The sequence below is a fragment of the Carassius gibelio genome, chromosome A10 (assembly GCF_023724105.1).
Source record: "Carassius gibelio isolate Cgi1373 ecotype wild population from Czech Republic chromosome A10, carGib1.2-hapl.c, whole genome shotgun sequence".
NCBI lineage: Eukaryota > Metazoa > Chordata > Actinopteri > Cypriniformes > Cyprinidae > Carassius > Carassius gibelio.
The window spans coordinates 21,782,811-21,801,256 of NC_068380.1; the positions used below are offsets into that span (position 1 = coordinate 21,782,811).

Sequence of the window (18,446 nt, forward strand, 5' to 3'; positions counted from 1 at the left end):
CTGATTTTACATGCTGCAGCTATATTTTAATTTCCATACTTTTGAATTATTTCTGGATAAAACATTTTAAAAACACCCAAAGACGCAGGACATTTATTGTAGAACTCAAAATTGCGGATGACAACAGTTTCCAAGCTAGGATTGGTTAAATAAAATGTTGAAGGTGGGGCTCGAGAAAGGTGTATTAATATATTTGCATGCACAATTTTGATATGTTAATGTATTTTGACTGGTGAAATTGTTAATTTCAGATATCTACATTGCTATTACACCAAGTCACAAAGATAAATTTAGTTCTTCCTGGTCAAAAATCTGATTGGGATATCAATAATTAAATTGCAGATATCTTTAAATTAATTTTGAATGGTCAAATCAAACTTAAAGATATCTTGAAATGACTACGACTAGTTAAAACTCATTTGAAGATATCTCTAATTGAATTGTCACAAATCAAATTGTAATTTGAGATATCTAATTAGAATTTTGACTGGGAAAATCATATTTAAAGAAATCTTGAATTTGAATTAATAGTCCAAACTAATTTGAAAATAATCTTCAATGGAAGATTATGACTAGTCCTAATAGCATCGTAGATATCTTAATTCCAATTACGAATATTTATAATTGCAATATAGATATCTGGAATTACAATTGTGACTATCCGCAAGCATATTTATGGATAGTCAAATCCAAGTTTTAAATGACAAAACCGCTTGCCATACTGTCACTAATCTGATTGTAAAATGGAAACGAACAGCGAAGTGTCATTCATACAGTGTTTAATATTGCCTGTGAGACCGTTCATTATTCATAAAGTATTTAATATTGACTGCGGACCGTTCATTATTATTGATAATTTGCCGTTAACAGTCCTTTCAGCGCGGTTTCTGCCGTTTGAATTTTGTCTCATCCCGCACCGTTGAGCGCGGTTAACGCAGCTGCGTCTGATTGGGTGCCCGCGGTCACGTGTCACTGTGAATCTGATGAGCGGCCATATTAGTTGAGCTCATTCTTTCACGCGGCCGGACTTCGAGTAAGACTCTCTCATACACACTGTCTTTTGTTCTTTACTTCATAGAACTGTGATATTGATATAGGACGCTGCAGCTCTATTAGTTACACTCTGTTCGCTCGGTGCTTGGTTTATATACTTTATCAGTCAGAAGGTAAATCGTTACTAATTAGCAGCGTTGATTGAGTTGATCAGAGGTTTATGATTCTCGCCGAGTCCTCGTGTGCTGAAGGAGCAGCCGCTCGTGATTAACTCTGAACCTTGTTTCCAGCTGCAGAATGGCGAGCACTCCGGCCGGCCAGCAGCCGGTGTCCCGCGGCAGCAGCACTCCTCTGAGCCCCGCGCGCATCTCCCGCCTGCAGGAGAAGCGGGAGCTGCAGCAGCTCAACGACCGGCTGGCCGCCTACATCGACACGGTGCGCAGTCTGGAGTCCGAGAACAGCCTCCTGCAGCTGCAGATCAGCGAGCGAGAGGAGGTGCGGAGCCGCGAGATCACCGGCCTCAAAGCGCTCTACGAGACCGAGCTGGCGGACGCGAGGACGGCGCTGGACGACACGGCGCGGGAGCGCGCACGCCTGCAGCTTGAGCTGGGCAAGATTAAGAGCGAGCACGAGCAACTGCAGCACACGTGAGCTTCTCTATATTAAACCTCCTCATGAGCTGTGTGGAAAAAAATAAGTAAACGATTTGAGCAGGTTCTTAGCGGGCAGGTTGTGTCCAGACCTGGTCCAGATGTGTCTTAGGGTCTGATGATAGCGGTGTGTTTCTCTTAGTTGAATGTAATTAACGTTAGTGTGAGGTCGTGAAGTTCTGGACTAGCCGAGAGGAAGGGCTTCTAAATGTTTCTGTCTGTGATTTCAACCGGTGGCAATTTGCCTGCATCCGTTATTTGTTGTGATTTTTTTTTTTTTTTTTTTTTTTTTTTTTTTTTTTTTAATTTAACGTTATTTGTGTAGTTCTGCATGCAGCCGGATGCCTCCTGGATCTGTAGTTGTTACTGGAGCGGAGCCCATGGAGAGTGTGTTTGTGTGCTCGAGGGTCACGTGCTCATCTGTAGTACAGACCAGGGACTGTCCGTCTGACCCGGGTCACTTCTACTCCAGCTGTAGGTCAGATAACGTTTGGGCTGGCTGTCATATTAAAGGTGTTGACTCATAAAAATACCATATGTTTGCAGATAACACGCTTGTTTATCTGAAAAACAATGCTTCAGTCAGTTATTCTCCTCTGAAATGTGTGTTCTGGTCTGGAGTGTCTGTTTTGTGAAACCCGTCCTCTGTCAGTTTACTCCATTGTTTTCCAGCACCTGGGTTAGTTTAGCCAGTCGAGGCTAAAGCAGTGTATTTCATTCCTCAAGTGAAGCTGGACTGCAGTGTTACATGCAGCACCCGTCTGGTCAGATGGACAGGTGCTTCGGGGTCAGACTGAAGCGTCTCTGTGGGCTGAGCAGCTGCTGTAGAGGCTCGTGTGAAGCAGCTCTTTGTTGGAGATGATCAGATTCGTGGAACAGATGTTTGGTCTGCCGTTATAGTGTGTGTTAGTTAGGAGTATAGAGTGTAGTTTGGTCAGACCGCTGAGAGCCGGATCAGGAGCGTTATAGACCGGCTGCTCTGAGACATTCCTCACATTCCAGCAGCATTCCACAGATCCCGAGCTCACCTCCGGAGCAGGAGATCAGGACAATAACAATCCTATATAAGAGGAGAAACCGTCCAAACCAACCTGTTTCCAGAGTCTCTTTGATACAAGGGTTTTCCTCAGGTATTTGTTTTAATGTTCTTGGCGTTTACAGCTTGTGTAAGCTGTAAGTCTTCAGTGAGAGACTGGATGTGTTTGAGCTGAGTGATGCTGTACATGTGAAGTGTTTTCTGATGATGAACAGAAACGAATGGAGAAGTAATGATGATCCTGATGTGACCCAGGTGTCAGCGTCTGATCTCGCTCTCTCTGTGTCTGTCTCTCTCTCTCTCTCTCTCACACACACACACACACACACACACACGCACAGATTCTCCAGGAAGGACTCGGAGCTGGCCAGCACTCAGGCCCAGCTGAAGGAGGCTGAAGCGCTGCTGAACTCTAAAGAGGCGGCGCTGAACACTGCTGTGTCTGAGAGGAAGGCTCTGGAGAACACACTGACAGACCTGCAGCTTCACGTCCAGGAGGTACACCGCTGGAGCATCACACACACACACACTGATCGTTCACTCCGTCACACTGAAAGAGGAAACACACTCAGGCACACAAATGAAGCCGACTGTTTTATCAGACTGGCGTCACAGGATCCGGGTGTGTTCCAAAACCAGGGATGGGCGGATCATGACTGATACGACTTATGAATTTTCTTTTCTTTTTCTCTTTAAGCAACAAACAAGAAAGGAAAGTGTGAATGAACAAGATGTTTATTTGGTATTTAATAGACCAGACTTGCTTTTCTATTGAAAACAATAACCATCTGCAATGATCCTCAGTAACTGCACAGTAGACTACATTCAGTACAAACACAGATGATACACACATCAGACTTTATCTTCTGTTTCTAAAACCACACACAACTGGCCTTAAATCAGAAGATTAACTGTGAACGTGTGAAATTAAAGCAATAACTGCACAGTTCTACAATCAACACAACACACGTTCAATAAGAGGTTTCTTCAGCAGTGTTCAGTATTTGTTTGTTTTAAATGAATAAAAGTTCTTTACCAGCGAGAATAAATACATTATTACAAAATGTTAAAATCAAATAATGTCGGTGCGAATAAAACCAAGATGCAAAGCGTTTCATTCGTCCAATTAAAAAAAAAAATAGATAGGGTAACTATATATATATATATATATATATATATATATATATATATATATATATATATATATATATATATATATATATATATATATATATATATATATATATATTTTTACTTGAGCCAATGAAAAATAAATAACTATTGTCTAAAATAAAAATAGATGTGAATTATTACACTAAAATGTTTTAATTGGATGAATGAAACACTTTTTTTCAGTGTGTTACAGCAGGTGATTTTTAAATCAAATTAAGTCGATGTAATTTCGAGGTGAAATAAAAATAATGATCCTATACAGAACTGGGCCCTGTTCACTCTTAGTGCGCTCAAAGTTGTGTATGTTCCTAAGTGTGTTCCCCGAAGTGTCCCTTAGGAAGCTCTTAGCACGCTGCCTCTTACGTCCGACGTTACAAGAGCGCTGTCCAAAGTAATGGTGCTGAATTAGTTGGCATCGATTGCTCATGAATCGATTTTCCACTTCACGCGATGGTGCAATACAGCGTTAAGAAAGACAACACGTTCTATGCAAATGAAGCTTTCCTCAAATTATTACAGTAACATTTATTTTAACAGTTTAAGTTATCAGCAAAATATAGACTGTAAATTAAATTATCAAATGGTCAGTAATATGTTCACACCTTATGTTGTGACGAGTAGACGAACCAGGGTTTTTTTTCTTGACATGGTTTTAACGACTTATAAAAATTATATAACACACTTTTATATTAATGGTAAGGTACTTTACAATCAGAATTGATTTTCAAGCAGCTGCAGTTACTTCTGTTTAATGCCATTGGTTAATGTTTTTAATAAAAAGCAACCTATCTAGAATGAACAGAGAGAGAGAGAGAGAGAGAGAGTTAGATACAGAATATGCTGGGGAAGCAACGTAAAAAAGGGCACCAAGCCTCTCGTCAGAAGTTGAAGTTTTTCTGGACCTTGCCATGAGGTCAGATATCACACCCCTGTGGTCCACTATAACCTGCACGTTTAAGGCTGTGTATCCCTTTCGTGATATGTATGCCTGATCAATCACTGATGGATTGGTGATAGGGATATGTGCCATCGATCAGGCCCAAGACGCTGGGGATGCCAGCAATGGGATGACAGCCCTGCTGCACCTCCTGGACTCCTGACGTGTGTCCGGCAGCCAGATGCAATCCCCGGCATGGCTCAGAAGGGCGTTGGTGACCGTGTGGATGCACCTCCACACAGAGGTCTTCATTAGGCCGTAGCCCTCTCCCACGACCTCGATGAATCTCTCTGTAGCAAAAAACCTCAGCGCTGCAAGCAGATGGACTTCGCGGCTTAAAGCGAAATTCCTCTGCATTGGTCTGTTTTTTTTAATATAGCCACCATGTCCGGCTCCGTCTCTGATTCAATACATGGACACGTTGGATCGCTGCTATGGTCGCTTACTGGACACCACCATGATTTACCCATTTATAGATCTTAGCAATTTAGAGCCAAATTGTTTGCCAGATTTTAATTATCAAAAATGATTGCCAATTGGCTTTAATGACATTACGAAATGGCCTTAGCTAATTACCACCATATTAGTTCTGATATCACACAAAGTCAACTTCATAAATACTATAAGCCTGTATCCATTGCGAACATAATTTATTAAGAGTCTTAAAATGTCAATACCACAACATTGTCAGCATACCATAGTTTGATACTCCGCTGCGCTGGTTTCTAAAGACTGCTGTACAGTAGCATCTTGAGCTCAAACAACGCTAAGAGAGAGCTTACGAATGGTCCAGACCAACCTTACGAAAGTATGACTTACAGAAGATATACTTAGCATACGAACGTGTCGGGAATCGTGCCATAAGGTTAAGAGAGGGGTTAAGGAATAGGTTAAGAACTACTTAGCGATAAGAACGTTTTGGGGAACCGGGCCCTGGGGTTTACTTCTGGCTTCTCAAACGTGTGTGTGTGTGTGTGCGCGCAAGTTCTACTTTACAAAAAAACATGTAAGTTTTGTCAGTTTAGTTTGTTTGGTTTCTCATCCGACACGCGAGGAGTTGTAAATTATGCTAGTTTCTCAAATGCCATCGTTCCCTTCAGAAGTACATTCATCTAAACCCTGGGCCTCCACCCCACTGTCTGTTAATGAAGGACAAACACTGAACTAACAAACAGATTCACTTGAACAGATTTCAGAACAGCAGATATAATATAGTGAGTGTCTGTGACTATCCTACCAGACCCACTGGTCTCACTGTGTGTGTGTGTGTGTGTGTGTGTGTCCTGCAGCTGGAGGGAGGGCTGAGCTCGGCGAGGAAGCAGCTGTCAGACGAGACTCTGCTGCGTGTGGATCTGGAGAACCGCTGCCAGAGTCTCACAGAGGAGCTGGACTTCAGGAAGAACATGTTTGAGGAGGTCAGTCAAGACACACTCATCTGCTCTTGCACACAACACACAGGAAAACCAAAACCAACACTTTATTATGAAAAACACGCTCCATATATCAGCGGTGTGTGATCAGTTTGAGTCGCAGTGATGGCTGGATGAGGATTCCCTGAGCGTCAGCAGTTATTAATTCTGAGGTATATATGACGTTTCTGATCACTGATAACACTTTAGATGCTGTTCATGTAGGAAAATACTTCTCTCCCAAGAGCTGTATAGTGACCATTTGATAATCCCTGTTTTTCTCCTGTGTAAAGACGTGCACAGAAGTTGCCCCCCCACACACTTTGGATGCATTAAAGGCTCATTTCATATTAAAGAGAAGAAATGTAAAGGATTAATCCTAGATTTATCAGAGTTATTGTATGATGTACAGTTATAGGCTGTCTGAATGTTATAATATTAACCTCTAATATCGACTAACCTGTACACGCTTGGACTCGAAGTACGCTGGGACAGTCTGTCAGTCCACACTAAGAGCTGTACGCCAATCAACCAGCAGCAAGAGAAGAAGAGATTGGCCAATCAGAGCGCTGGGTTCATTCCCCAGATAGATCATTATATTGCTATAGATGATCAAGAAAATGAAAACTGAGTGACGGCACTTCCTCTTCCTTTATTTACACTTCTGATAATACTAAATAATTCAATCTCTTTAATTTTGCTTGCTAATGACCTTCAATAGATGAGAAATCCTTAATGTAACTGTATTAAGTCCTCCAATCTGAGCTGAGTGTGTAATTAACCCCCGCTACGCTGGTTTCGTCTGTCCAGGGGGAACCTGACTGAGTACACCTCATCTGGAACATGACTCTGTTCTGGTGTTGTGTTATTGAGGATCTCTTTCCCTGTTTGACTCTGACTCTGTACTGTGTGAGTAAGGAGTACTGTGTGAACGGCTGTAGACCTGCTGTGCTCTGTGTGTGTGGGTGACAGGAGATCAAGGACACGCGGCGCAGGCACGAGAGCCGTCTGGTGGAGGTGGACTCGGGTCGTCAGATGGAGTATGAGTTCAGGCTGGCTGCGGCGCTGGCCGACATGAGACAGCAGCACGACGAGCAGGTCTCGCTCTACAAGGACGAGATGGAGCAGACCTACATGGCCAAAGTGAGCGCACACGTCCACCACAGCGTTAGCGTTGTGACACATTCACACGTCTGAGTTTCCTCCAGTGTCTGACTTCCTCTGAAAGCTTCTTCAGTTCCTCTTTGCGTTTCTCTGAAGCCTCTGAGTGTGTTTCAGCTGGAGAACGTGCGCCTGTCGTCCGAGATGAACAGTTCTTCAGCGAGTATGGCCCGTGAGGAGCTGCACGAGTCCATGCTGAGAGTGGAGGGTCTGACCGCTCAGCTCGCCGGCCTGCAGAAAGAGGTGCGTCACCGTCCTTCAGAGCACTTCTTGCTGGACACACAAGTCCAGTTCCTCCTCACTCTTACTGCCACGCTCTGTTCTCATGATCTTCCTTTCACTCCAGTCGGTTATTCTCAGATTATAGTTTAAGAAGTAAAGTTGCTGCTTGCTACAGTCTGGCTTTAGTTGAAGAATCTAATGTTATGATAGTTTAATGAAGACTTAGTATGCTATATGAGGGTTAAACTCATTTTCTGTCGGAGCTTGAGTTCCTCATTGTTTGCTCTTTCCTAAAATAACTCCACGTCTTGATAAAGTCTCTTATACTGAAATTGCACGAGGGATTTAGTCAAAATTTCATAAGTTTCAAAGTTTCATGCACCCTCATGTCTTTACAAACCTGTATGAATATGAAGATCTTTTAAACTGATGGAAACCAACACCGAATGTTGATCTAACATGTTAATTTTTGGGTGGACTTTATAAGCGTGCTCCATGACTTCTAGCAGCTGATGTGATGCGGTGTGTTTCTGGTCCGTCTGCTCAGGCGCGTGTGTGGCAGGATCAGATCCGTGAGCTGGAAGCGGCTCTGAGCCGGGAGAAGGATCTGAGCCGCAGGTTACTGGCAGAGAAGGAGCGAGAGATCGCAGAGATCCGAGCCAAGATGCAGCAGCAGCTGGACGAGTACGAGCAGCTGCTGGACGTGAAGCTGGCGCTGGACATGGAGATCAACGCCTACAGGAAGCTGCTGGAGGGCGAGGAGGAGAGGTGAGGCCGGCTCTGTGTAAAGCGGTGTGGTCAGGGACTGCTGTGTAACGACCGCTGCTGTCTCCGTCAGGCTGAAGCTGTCTCCCAGCCCCTCGTCTCGTGTGACCGTGTCCCGCGCCTCCTCCAGCCGCAGCGTTCGCACCACACGAGGGAAGAGGAAGCGTGTGGACGTGGAGGAGACCGAGGCCAGCAGCAGCGTCAGCATCGCTCACTCCGCGTCTGCCACGGGGAGCGTCTGCATCGATGAGCTGGACGTGGACGGGAACTTCATCCGCTTGCACAACAACTCTGAGCAGGTGCGTCTGAGCGACTCCAGATTAGAGGCTGAGGAGTAACTTCTACAGCTAAACTACATTTACTTGGCCACGGAGTGTAGCTTCAGCTCCTTATCAATGCATCCTTTAAATTAGGGGTGTGCCCGAAGCTGAAACCCTTTTTTGGAAAGGCACAGATAATGGCTTCAAACTGGAGCAGGAATAATTTAGGTGACTCCTGGTAGTGATGTAACATATGAAGGCGCGTATCCAGTAAGCAGCGCAATTTCTCACGAATGTTCTGCGGCGAGTGTATTGTTTGAGTCACGTGATCAACGAAGAAAGAAACCTTGCTTTGTCCAATCACGTGTGTTTTATAATGTTCATACCCCCAGATCCTACTTTACAAGGAAGGTTTCATTCAGATATTTTTACATGTAATGTAACAAAAGATGTGATTGCAAAACAAGCAGTAAAAAAGGCATTAATGCAATTTTTAAGCCATAACATGTCAATTTATATAGTCACCAGTGCCAATCTCAGCAAAAATATCAGTCACAAATTGGTATTTTTGTTTTAGTTGCAGCCCTGAGATCTGTGTGTTGTCTGCATAAAAATGGTTAAGGCAGAGTGATCTCGAAAGCTTCAGAAGTGAAAAGGGCTTAGAATTGAACCCTGTGGGACACCAGATTGAACTACAACCTCAAATCTTGGCCGAGGCCATTCAGTGAGAACCGATTGAAGGGGCTCAAATAGATTATAACAGAGCAAGATTATACCGATTGGAGGAAGATGTGAAGTGAGATTTAATATTAGTTTAGATGTTTGTGCACTGTATTTACTGCAGCAGTGTTCAGTGGTGCTGGGACAACATCATGATTACACTGAAGACCACCAGACATGGGAGTCAAAAGATTAAATCAGCTTGATGTGAGAGGATCCAGTATGAGCGGTGGGGTTCACACATGAAACCTAAACCAGGATTGAAGAGTGTTTTAGCTGTAATGAAGATTGTGCTGTCTGGGTTGATGCTCTGTAGCACACCTGTCAAACTGCGGTCATGGTTGCTTTAGCCGATTTAATTCTTCAAGCAACAATCGCTGTGCACTTTAAACATCAGTCACGGTTTCGCTTCAGATGCTGCTTTGACACGGCTAATGTGCCGAGCGCTGCTGGTTTGTTTTTCTATTCCATCTATCATTCTATTCTAGTAATTAGTTGAATGAAACTTAGTTTTCCGACTCATTTTTTTCCCTTTGTTTTCAGGATCAACCCATGGCAGGATTTCAGCTGACCAGAACTATTGGGGATGTTTCTGCTACGTATAAATTCACTGCCAAATACGTCCTGAAGGCTGGACAGAAAGTAACGGTACAGAACTCCACATCGTTGTAGATTTGTGCTGCTGATTAAAATGGTCACCTGACTTTAGTGGGGGAATATAAACATGTGACGCATACTCAGAATTCATGCTCTGCGTTTAACACATCTAGAGTTCACACACACACACACACACTCCGAGCAGTCAGGACGCTCCAGGGCAGCTCAGTCGTGGTGTTGAGGGTGGAGAGGGAGCTGTACAGCCCCCCCCCCTGCAATCACTGCCTGAGCGAGACTTGAACCCACAACCGTTGTGTTACGAGTCCGACTCTAACCGTTAGGCCATGACTTCCCCGTGTCTCATGCCTACACACATGCTCTGGCGTTGGCTCATGTGCAGCTTGTTGATTTGTCAGATCTGGGCGTGTAATGCGGGCGTGAGCTCCAACCCTCCTGCTGACCTGATCTGGAAGAACCAGAGCTCGTGGGGCAGCGGTCAGAACATTAAAGTGCTTCTGCTGAGCCCAGGAGGAGAGGTGAGCGCTGGGTCAGTGTGTGTCTGTGGCCAGGAGAGGGCAGCATGACCTCGGTTCTCAAGTGTGTCTGTCCTCACAGGAAGTAGCTGTGAGGAGCACCGTGTTCAAGACTGCAGGAGAGGAGGAGGAGGAAGAGGAGGAGGAGGAAGCTGACGTCCAGGAGCGTCTCTTTCACCAGCAGGTCTGATCTCAAGCATACATCGCTCTGTAAGTGTGTGTGAGCGCGTCTGACTCAGTGTCTGTGTTTGCAGGAGGATCCTCAGACTGCCAAGAGAGGATGTGTGGTCATGTGATCAACACTACAGCCAATCACAGCTGGCAGCTCAACCTCCTGAAGCTTCCCGTGGGGTGGCTTCACTTTATTTTATTTTATAATTATGCTTTTTAAAGTCTTTCTCCACTTCGTTTTCAGATTTTGTGAAAGGTTTATCAGCCTAAATTTGAAGAACCAAATGTTTTTCTTCTCATGTGCAAGTTGTAACTGTGAGGACTCTTCTAGACTCGTCCACCTCAGATTCTGTGACTAACACTTTGTTTTTAAATCATGTTTGTATTGGTTTTATAAGATGCAGTTTTAGGTCTCTTTTCAGGACAGTTTTTATAATGTCTGATAGTTTTTAGTGCATTTATTCCAGACAGTAGACACATTGCATGCTAGTTTGAATGATAAAGTTTGATTGTATTTAAAGCAGCTATTCCAAGTATTTCACTACATGATCACGAGGCCTGACGCGTCCTTCAGCAGCGTAACCTGATCAAGAGATGCAGCTTTCGGTCTGAAACATCAAGATTCAGTACTGTACTTTTATTTTATTACAGATCCGATTGTCAGAGCCGAAAAGTTTTGTATTGGTTTGGTCTATACCATCTAACCAACACTAGCCTTATGCAGACACTTAATTTAACCTTTGATTTGAAGAATTGTCTCATGCATGCTTTATTTTTCTGCCGCCTTTATATGTGAAATGATCAAATAAAGTGTTGACTGTATCTTCAGGATGTTGTCTTTCATGGCTTCAGTGTGAAGTGTACTGGGTCTGAGCTGGTGATGTGTTCGGTTCCTCTGAGAACACTGCAGTCACAGCATGAATTAAACACTTCATGTCTATAATATAATCACACAAACAGAGGTAATGACCACCGTGTGAGGTCTCGGTCACATTATTTACAACTAAACAAAGGAAACCTTCGCCTTCAAATTCATTTCTTGTCCTGCGTGACATAATGAGCTCAGTACTGATTCACCTTTCACCAATTAGTTTTCATGAGCGCAAAGGATTGTGGGTGTTTGGAGGACACATTTGACGCATGCCTCTAACTGAAAGAGGTGAAGGCAAGGTGTGTGGCAGCTCAGCTTTATTAACTGAAAGCAGAACTGTGTCTGATGTTACGGATCTCCTTCGGTGGCTTGATCCAGACGCTTCTGAAGGAGAGCCGTGTTCACTCGATGCATCATCAGGAACTGTCCGTTCAGATGAAAGACAGGGATGTGGTGTCTGTATCTGTGGAACCAGACGCTGTTCTCCGGGAGACTGATGTCCACCTCCTGCAGCTCAAACTGAAACACACACACACACTGATCACGTGAGCACGAGGCCGTGTGGACGCATACACACTCTTACCCTGTGTCTGTATGGCTCCAGCGCTGCTTTGGCTTCATCACACAGAGGACAGGGCTCCTGAAAACAGCAGAGCGACAGACAGAACTGAGCTCCGCTTCACCACTGATTATTCAGAATCAACCCTCATTAAAAGACCAACATCTGCAGCAAGATTCTTCAAAACTTCTGTGTTTTACTGAAGGTCATGATAGCAAATGAGCAGAGATGAAGCAGACGTTAGTCACATCTGTAACAGCTTTATTTCTGAGTGCTCCGTTCTAGACCGAAGGAATGAGTGACAGACGCTGAGGTGATGTTCACAGTATTTCACTGTGTGTAACACATCTCTGATCACCAGGAACATCTGTACCAGTAATCTTGGGGTACTTTCGCTCACGCACTGCTGCAGGACACATTTCTATATTCTGTACAATCTTTTATGATTGGCTGAATTCACTGGATGAACATCACTCCGGCTGCTGTGAGAGCAGATGCTTCACTGCTGCTTCAGAAGATGATGCTTTGACAGAGTAACACTAAACTCTTGTGTGCACAGGTGAGCTTTACCTTAGTGAAGAGCACGAGCACGGGCCGCGGCGTCTGTCTGAGCGCGCGAACCACACGGGACAACAACATCCTGAAACACATCAGATCAACATCATCACCATCATCAGCTCATACTCCTGTGCTCCTCTCACATACAGCAGACGAACACTGACTGTTATACAGGCCATCCTGCACTAATAAACCGTTTCATTGATTCAAATGTTTATCTATCCACTGACAGCATCTCGAACACTACCTAGTGAGCTAACTGACGTGACCTACACAGCATCTCGAACACTACCTAGTGAGCTGACTGACGTGAGTGGCTTAGACAGCATCTCGTACACTACCTAGTGAACTGACGGACGTGACCTCGCGCGCTCTGAATGACGTTAGCTGCTGAAGCGATGCGTGGCGTCTTTTGTGAATAAACAGTGTCGTCACTCTCTGTAGTTTCTTTAAGATTATTATATTATTATTTAAGTTATTTTAAATAAACAGAACACAGACTCGTCTCAGAGCTTTTACCCGTGGTGATTGTCTCGCGACGGAAGCTGCTCACCGGAAGTAGGCGTGTCCCGGAGGAGCTTCCGACTGAATTCTTTCGATTTATTTTCCATAAATGTTTATTTTCTTAGAAAATTGCTAAATAACAATACAACTGATGCCATAAAATACATGACGATGAACGCTACGTGTAATGAATAAATAAATGAATACATAAAAGGAGCAACGCAATAAAATATGGGGCGAAAATCAAATCTTTTACTTTTAACAGACGCTTTATTTATCCAAAGCGATTTACAAACGAGAACAGTAGAAACAATCAAAACTAACAAAAATGCAATGATACACAAGTGCTTTAACAAGTCTCAGTTATCTTAACACAGTACACATATCCAGGCTTTTTTATAAAAAAAAAAAAAAAACAGAATAGAACAAGAAAAGCGCAAACTAGTGTTAGAGGCATGTTTGGCTGCATTAATTGTATAATAAATAAAAAGAATCAAACAGAATACAAAAATATTAGAAATGCTATTGTTTTTATTTATTTTTTAAAGAAAGCAAGCAGAAATGAATAGAGTGCAAGTCTAAAAGGGGCAAGTTTATCATGAATAGAATTATAATAGAGTGCTAGAGTTAAAGATGAAGAGATGTGTTGTGAGCAGGGTGTAGCTGGGGTCAGCGGATCATTGTAAAATGGTTATAAAATATGACAAGAACTCAGAGTTAAACTGTCAGAACAAATTCGTCTTGATAATGTCATAACTTTGATAGAAATGTACTTAATGGATTACAATCAACCAAAACTACAGACAACTGTTAATATGACAATATTTACAATACCATCAATACTTTGTTGACCAATTACCAAGCAATGCTTCATTTTGTTCAGACTGTGGTGTGAAAAGGTTGCATTAGCCATTCAGAAAAAAAAACACATAAGCAATACATGGTGCTGAATATTTTTTGATATACAATTTTATATATAGGTAGATATTATATAATTTGATAGATAGATAGATAGATAGATAGATAGATAGATAGATAGATAGATAGATAGATAGATAGATAGATAGATGGATGGATGGATGGATGGATGGATGGATGGATGATCCATTCATCCCGAACACTGCGCGCGAGTAACCAGCTCTGTTCAGCTTTTCTGCGTCGTGTGTTTGGATGCTTTAATGTTTAAATCGACATATGGTTAGGCTTTAAGACATGTGAAAAAGATAAGCTTTGTAAAAAGAAGTGTAAAAAGTTTTGTAAAAACATAAAGTAGACCCAGATTCTTCTGATTGTGATGATTCTGCTCAGGACCGGAGCTGGGCTTCTTGGCTCACCAAACACTGCTGAAATACGACAGATCCGGGTTTGAGCTTCTCCATTTGCTCTAATCAATATAACATTTTCCCAACAACAACAATAAATCGATCATATATATTTTTCATTTGGAAAAGTCATATTCATTTGAATGAAGTAAAACTGGTGGGATCAGTTCCGTTGAACGCTTTACATTGTGTTAAATTGTGACGTCTCATAGCAAAATAAATATGAAGAGGGATATTCAAAAAAGAGATGCCCCACAGAAGTGTGACGGACGCGCGAGCCGCGGGGAACACACGGAACAAGACGCTTGTGTGAGAGCAGGTGCTCCTATTGGCTGCGTCCCTCTGACGTCACTGTCGCGGCGCGTCTCGAGGGGGGCTGAAGGAGCGCGAGCGCGTCGGGGCTCACTTCGGGTCTGTGCGCGCTTCTGTGAAACTATTAAACGAAAGAGACGCTCATCTCAGCGGAGCTCATGTGTTTAGACCGAAAACAAACTTTTGATTAAAACTGGTAAGTTTATTTATTTATTTATTTATTATTCTGTTGTTCGCATCAGTGTGCATGATATAAACGACTTCAGGAATGCACTATTTCTGCTAGAACTGTTCTGTGAACTATGATGTGTGCACGGACTAAAGCGACTCCTCATTCCACTGAGGTCCTGATTTAATAAGGTCAAACACGTCTGATTGAACGTGAATATTTAAAATTGAATATTCATTTGGTGTCTTTATTGTAGTTTATTTGATAAATTAATCTCAGTCGGTGATGCTGCTGGAAGTCTGGAGCTTGTTTATGTGGTTTATGTCATGGGTATGACACAGGTATTACAAGGAGAGGGTGACTTATGAGGACATAACCCATGTCCCCATTTTTCAAAACACTTATAAATCATACAGAATGAGTTTTTTTGAGAAAGTAAAAATGCACAAAGTTTCCTGTGAGGGTTAGGGTTAGGTGTAGGGTTGGTGAAGGGACATAGAATATACAGTTTGTACAGTATAAAAACCATTACACCTATGGGATGAACCCATAAACCACATATACCAAAATGTGTGTGTGTGTGTGTGTGTGTGTGAGAGAGAGAGAGAGAGAGAGAGAGAGAGAGAGTGTGTGTGTGTGTGTGAGAGAGAGAGAGAGAGAGTGTGTGTGTGTGTGTGTGTGTGAGAGAGAGAGAGAGAGAGAGAGAGTGTGTGTGTGTGTGTGAGAGAGAGAGAGAGAGAGAGAGAGTGTGTGTGTGTGTGTGTGTGAGAGAGAGAGAGAGAGAGAAAGAGTGTGTGTGTGTGTGTGTGTGAGAGAGAGAGAGAGAGAGAGAGAGAGAGTGTGTGTGTGTGTGTGTGTGTGTGTGTGTGTGTGTGTGCAGGGGTCTTGTATGATGTCTTTTGTCGTATGATGATCATATTATGCCTCTGTTTGTTAAGACGAACGGTCTGATGCTCCATCTGTTTGCAATAAAAACAGCATTATTCCCATCATAATTACAGGGTTTGTCACAGACCAGTGTTTCTGAGAGACAAAAATAAGTAGCTGAGAAAGTTTTGCATCCTTTGGCGGAGCAGCTGAACGTTTAAAATCTGTCCTTGCAGATCCAGATGGGTTTTATCTGATGTGTTAGTTCTAGTCTTGTGAGGAAGAGAATGAATATAAGTGTGTGTGTTTCCTGCTGAGAGGGACACTAGTGTTAGGAGCTGAGACGCGGGGTGATTGACAGGGACACATGTGTGTGTTTATTGGCCAGTTCAACAGAAAGGCTGTGACGTCAACGACCCACAAAGACCAGGCCAAAAAATTCCCAAACCCCCTCTGCTTTACGAAACATTAGCGATGAAAAGGCGTGGATGCAGTTATTTTGGTTTCTAACCTCATTTATAGGAGTTTCCCATTCAGCTGCTTCGTAGTGTTCAAAGAAAGTCTAGCAAAGAGACACTCCTGTGCACACTATGCTGACTACATAGGGCACCAGATACATTCTCTTCTCCCTAGGGGTTGACGGCAAGGTCTTTGCCCCCACATCATGAATTAAACTGTGTAATGCACACCTAGCCAGGGATTATACCTTACATGATACATAGTGTTCACTGAATGATCCATCAAGTACAACATACTTCAAGTACACAAAAAAATAAAAAAATAAATGGGTGTAGGATTTACTTAGAAAGAAGCTCCATACAGAAATGTCGAGTTTCGGAAAAATCGAGTCGGCAAGGAAGACAATGAACAATAACATAAAAAACAGATTTTTAACATTGAGCCTCTTCTCAAGAAAGGAGTTAATGTCTAGTGTAAGGCTGCACAATTAATCTCATTTCTAATCACTAATACATGTATGGATGCAACAATTACATAATCAATTACAGCGCAATTAATCGTTTAAGTCCGCTTATATTATTCTGTGCACTGCTGCACTGCTCTTCTGGCTGGACTTACGTCAAGCTCAATAAAACCTCTACAAATTATTCAGAATTCTCAGGCCCAAAAGAGCCCATGTTACTCCTCTCTTTATCTGCTTGCACTGGCTACCAGTTGCGGCTCGCATCAAGTTCAAGACATTGAGAACAGCCACAGACTCAGCACCCATCTACTTACACTCACTATTACTAATCTACATCCCCTCCAGAAGTCTGAGGTCCACTAGTGAGTGACCATCACAGAGAGACTCAAAATCACGTTCCAGAACATTCTCCTTCACCATTCCTGGCTGGTGGAATGATCTTCCCATCCCTATCCTGAATGCTGAATCCCGGACAATTCTCAAGCGGCAGCTGAAAACTCTCAATAAAAAGTTTTTCTGTTTATTTATTCATTCTCTTTCTAGCTTGTGCTTATTTGAACAATGTCTAAAACTTGGTATTACGAGCACTTCCTGTGTCTGTTTGCCTCTTTAAGAAGAATGACTTTATGTATCCCCAATTGAAAGTCGCTTTGGATAAAATAATCTGCAAAATGAACAAATGTAAATGTAATAACATTAATATTTTTACTTTTTTAAGAAGAAACCAATCCAATGTATAGTTGCAATTGAATTAATAATTAATACTATAGAAAAGCACTGAAAGTTGTTCAGTTTGAGTGATTTATACTTCTGCGTTAAACCTATGCCACAGCTACGGCATGTGTGCAGTGTGTAGTATGCCGTAGCCTGACGTGCACCTTTAATATATTTTAATGTAACACCTTCTTATATAAAATAAAACAAAGCAAAGAACAATGTCTTATCATTTATTATGCTACATCAGTATTTGCCCTCAACAGTGTTGATCTGCCGTGGTACAAGATCTTGTGGAGATAGAAAGAATGCCATCTTCTCGTTTCGTTGTTGTCTCTTTTTGTAGTTAATAATGATTTAATGATTTGATATGTATCTGCCGCCGTCACGGCTATAATGCTTCTCCGACGAGCCGCTTCTTCTTCGGTGTTTGTCGTGGTACTGCAGGTTACACCAGCAACATGGACACTGCAGACTAGTGGTTTGAGTGTGTACTGCACCTCGACACAGACGACGATGCAGAAGTACAAATAAAAACTGACGCATAGCCTTCGGTGTAAAGGCTATGGAGTAGGTCCAACACAGAAGTATAGATCAGCCTTTAACCTTCATCCAGAGCATAGACGTGTCTGCACTGTTCAGAAGCCTTTCCAGAGGAAACAACACCACTGTTTTCCGTATGAATACCGTGGAGGAATGTGTGCCAGTCTTTTGCTCTTCCTCTCTCAGATTAAGAGTGTAGTGTTATATTTCTCCCGGGAGTGTTGGAGGGCTCTTGAAGTGGCAGTAGACACAACAGTGCTTCAGAGCACTGAAGTACTGAGCTCAGACGAGAGAAGCAGACGTGGCTCTGAACACCTGTTCCCAGACTCTTTCACCAGCAGACCGCACTGACCACACACTGCTGGGCGCTTCAGGTCATTGTGTGTTGGAGCGGTGGGGTCAGGTTTCAGACTCCAGAAGCTACATCTGAACCAGTGTAAATGTTCAGTGAGAGCGTCAGGATCACAGCAGTCCTATC

At 42.9% G+C, this 18,446-nt stretch overlaps 3 protein-coding genes across 6 annotated transcripts in view; 2 read left to right on the forward strand and 1 right to left on the reverse strand.

The window, feature by feature from the left end:
* Window positions 1-888: 888 nt before the first annotated feature.
* On the forward strand, window positions 889-11,449 carry lmnb1 (lamin B1). 4 transcript variants are annotated; one of them, XM_052608870.1, is made up of 12 exons: window positions 889-1,033; window positions 1,290-1,640; window positions 3,021-3,177; window positions 6,079-6,204; window positions 7,171-7,341; window positions 7,477-7,602; window positions 8,129-8,349; window positions 8,420-8,645; window positions 9,870-9,974; window positions 10,340-10,459; window positions 10,539-10,640; window positions 10,711-11,449. In XM_052608870.1, exons 2-12 carry the CDS (start codon window positions 1,291-1,293, stop codon window positions 10,750-10,752), a joined length of 1,746 nt encoding a protein of 581 aa, XP_052464830.1. In that variant the 5' UTR covers window positions 889-1,033; window position 1,290; the 3' UTR covers window positions 10,753-11,449. The 4 variants fall into 4 exon arrangements, with proteins under 4 accessions (XP_052464830.1, XP_052464833.1, XP_052464831.1 ...); XM_052608873.1 differs by having other exon boundaries at window positions 908-1,033; window positions 1,284-1,640; XM_052608871.1 differs by having other exon boundaries at window positions 1,012-1,166.
* Window positions 11,450-11,798: 349 nt separating this feature from the next.
* ca10h5orf63 (chromosome A10 C5orf63 homolog) lies at window positions 11,799-13,155 on the reverse strand. Its single transcript, XM_052608874.1, has 5 exons — window positions 13,135-13,155; window positions 12,957-13,024; window positions 12,628-12,697; window positions 12,082-12,138; window positions 11,799-12,017 (listed from the first exon to the last, which is right to left on the reverse strand). Exons 3-5 carry the CDS (start codon window positions 12,694-12,696, stop codon window positions 11,847-11,849), a joined length of 297 nt encoding a protein of 98 aa, XP_052464834.1. The 5' UTR covers window position 12,697; window positions 12,957-13,024; window positions 13,135-13,155; the 3' UTR covers window positions 11,799-11,846.
* A 1,633-nt stretch (window positions 13,156-14,788) lies between these two features.
* Window positions 14,789-18,446, forward strand: part of megf10 (multiple EGF-like-domains 10) — a 44,904-nt gene continuing 41,246 nt past the window's right edge. Inside the window, exon 1 of the mRNA XM_052608875.1 lies at window positions 14,789-14,949. The gene's annotated coding sequence lies outside the window, so the exon portion shown is untranslated. The remainder of the gene's footprint in view (window positions 14,950-18,446) is intronic.

Excerpts from the sequence above, each read along its gene's own strand:
- lmnb1 (XM_052608870.1), top strand. The coding sequence starts at position 1,291 with ATGGCGAGCACTCCGGCCGGCCAGCAGCCGGTGTCCCGCGGCAGCAGC. Across the intron at positions 8,646-9,869 it reads TGCACAACAACTCTGAGCAG|GATCAACCCATGGCAGGATT; the intron begins GTGCGTCTGAGC and ends CTTTGTTTTCAG. Across the intron at positions 9,975-10,339 it reads AGGCTGGACAGAAAGTAACG|ATCTGGGCGTGTAATGCGGG; the intron begins GTACAGAACTCC and ends TTGATTTGTCAG.
- ca10h5orf63 (XM_052608874.1), bottom strand. The coding sequence starts at position 12,696 with ATGTTGTTGTCCCGTGTGGTTCGCGCGCTCAGACAGACGCCGCGGCCC. Across the intron at positions 12,139-12,627 it reads TGCTCGTGCTCTTCACTAAG|GAGCCCTGTCCTCTGTGTGA; the intron begins GTAAAGCTCACC and ends TGCTGTTTTCAG. Across the intron at positions 12,018-12,081 it reads TGGAGCCATACAGACACAGG|TTTGAGCTGCAGGAGGTGGA; the intron begins GTAAGAGTGTGT and ends TGTGTGTTTCAG.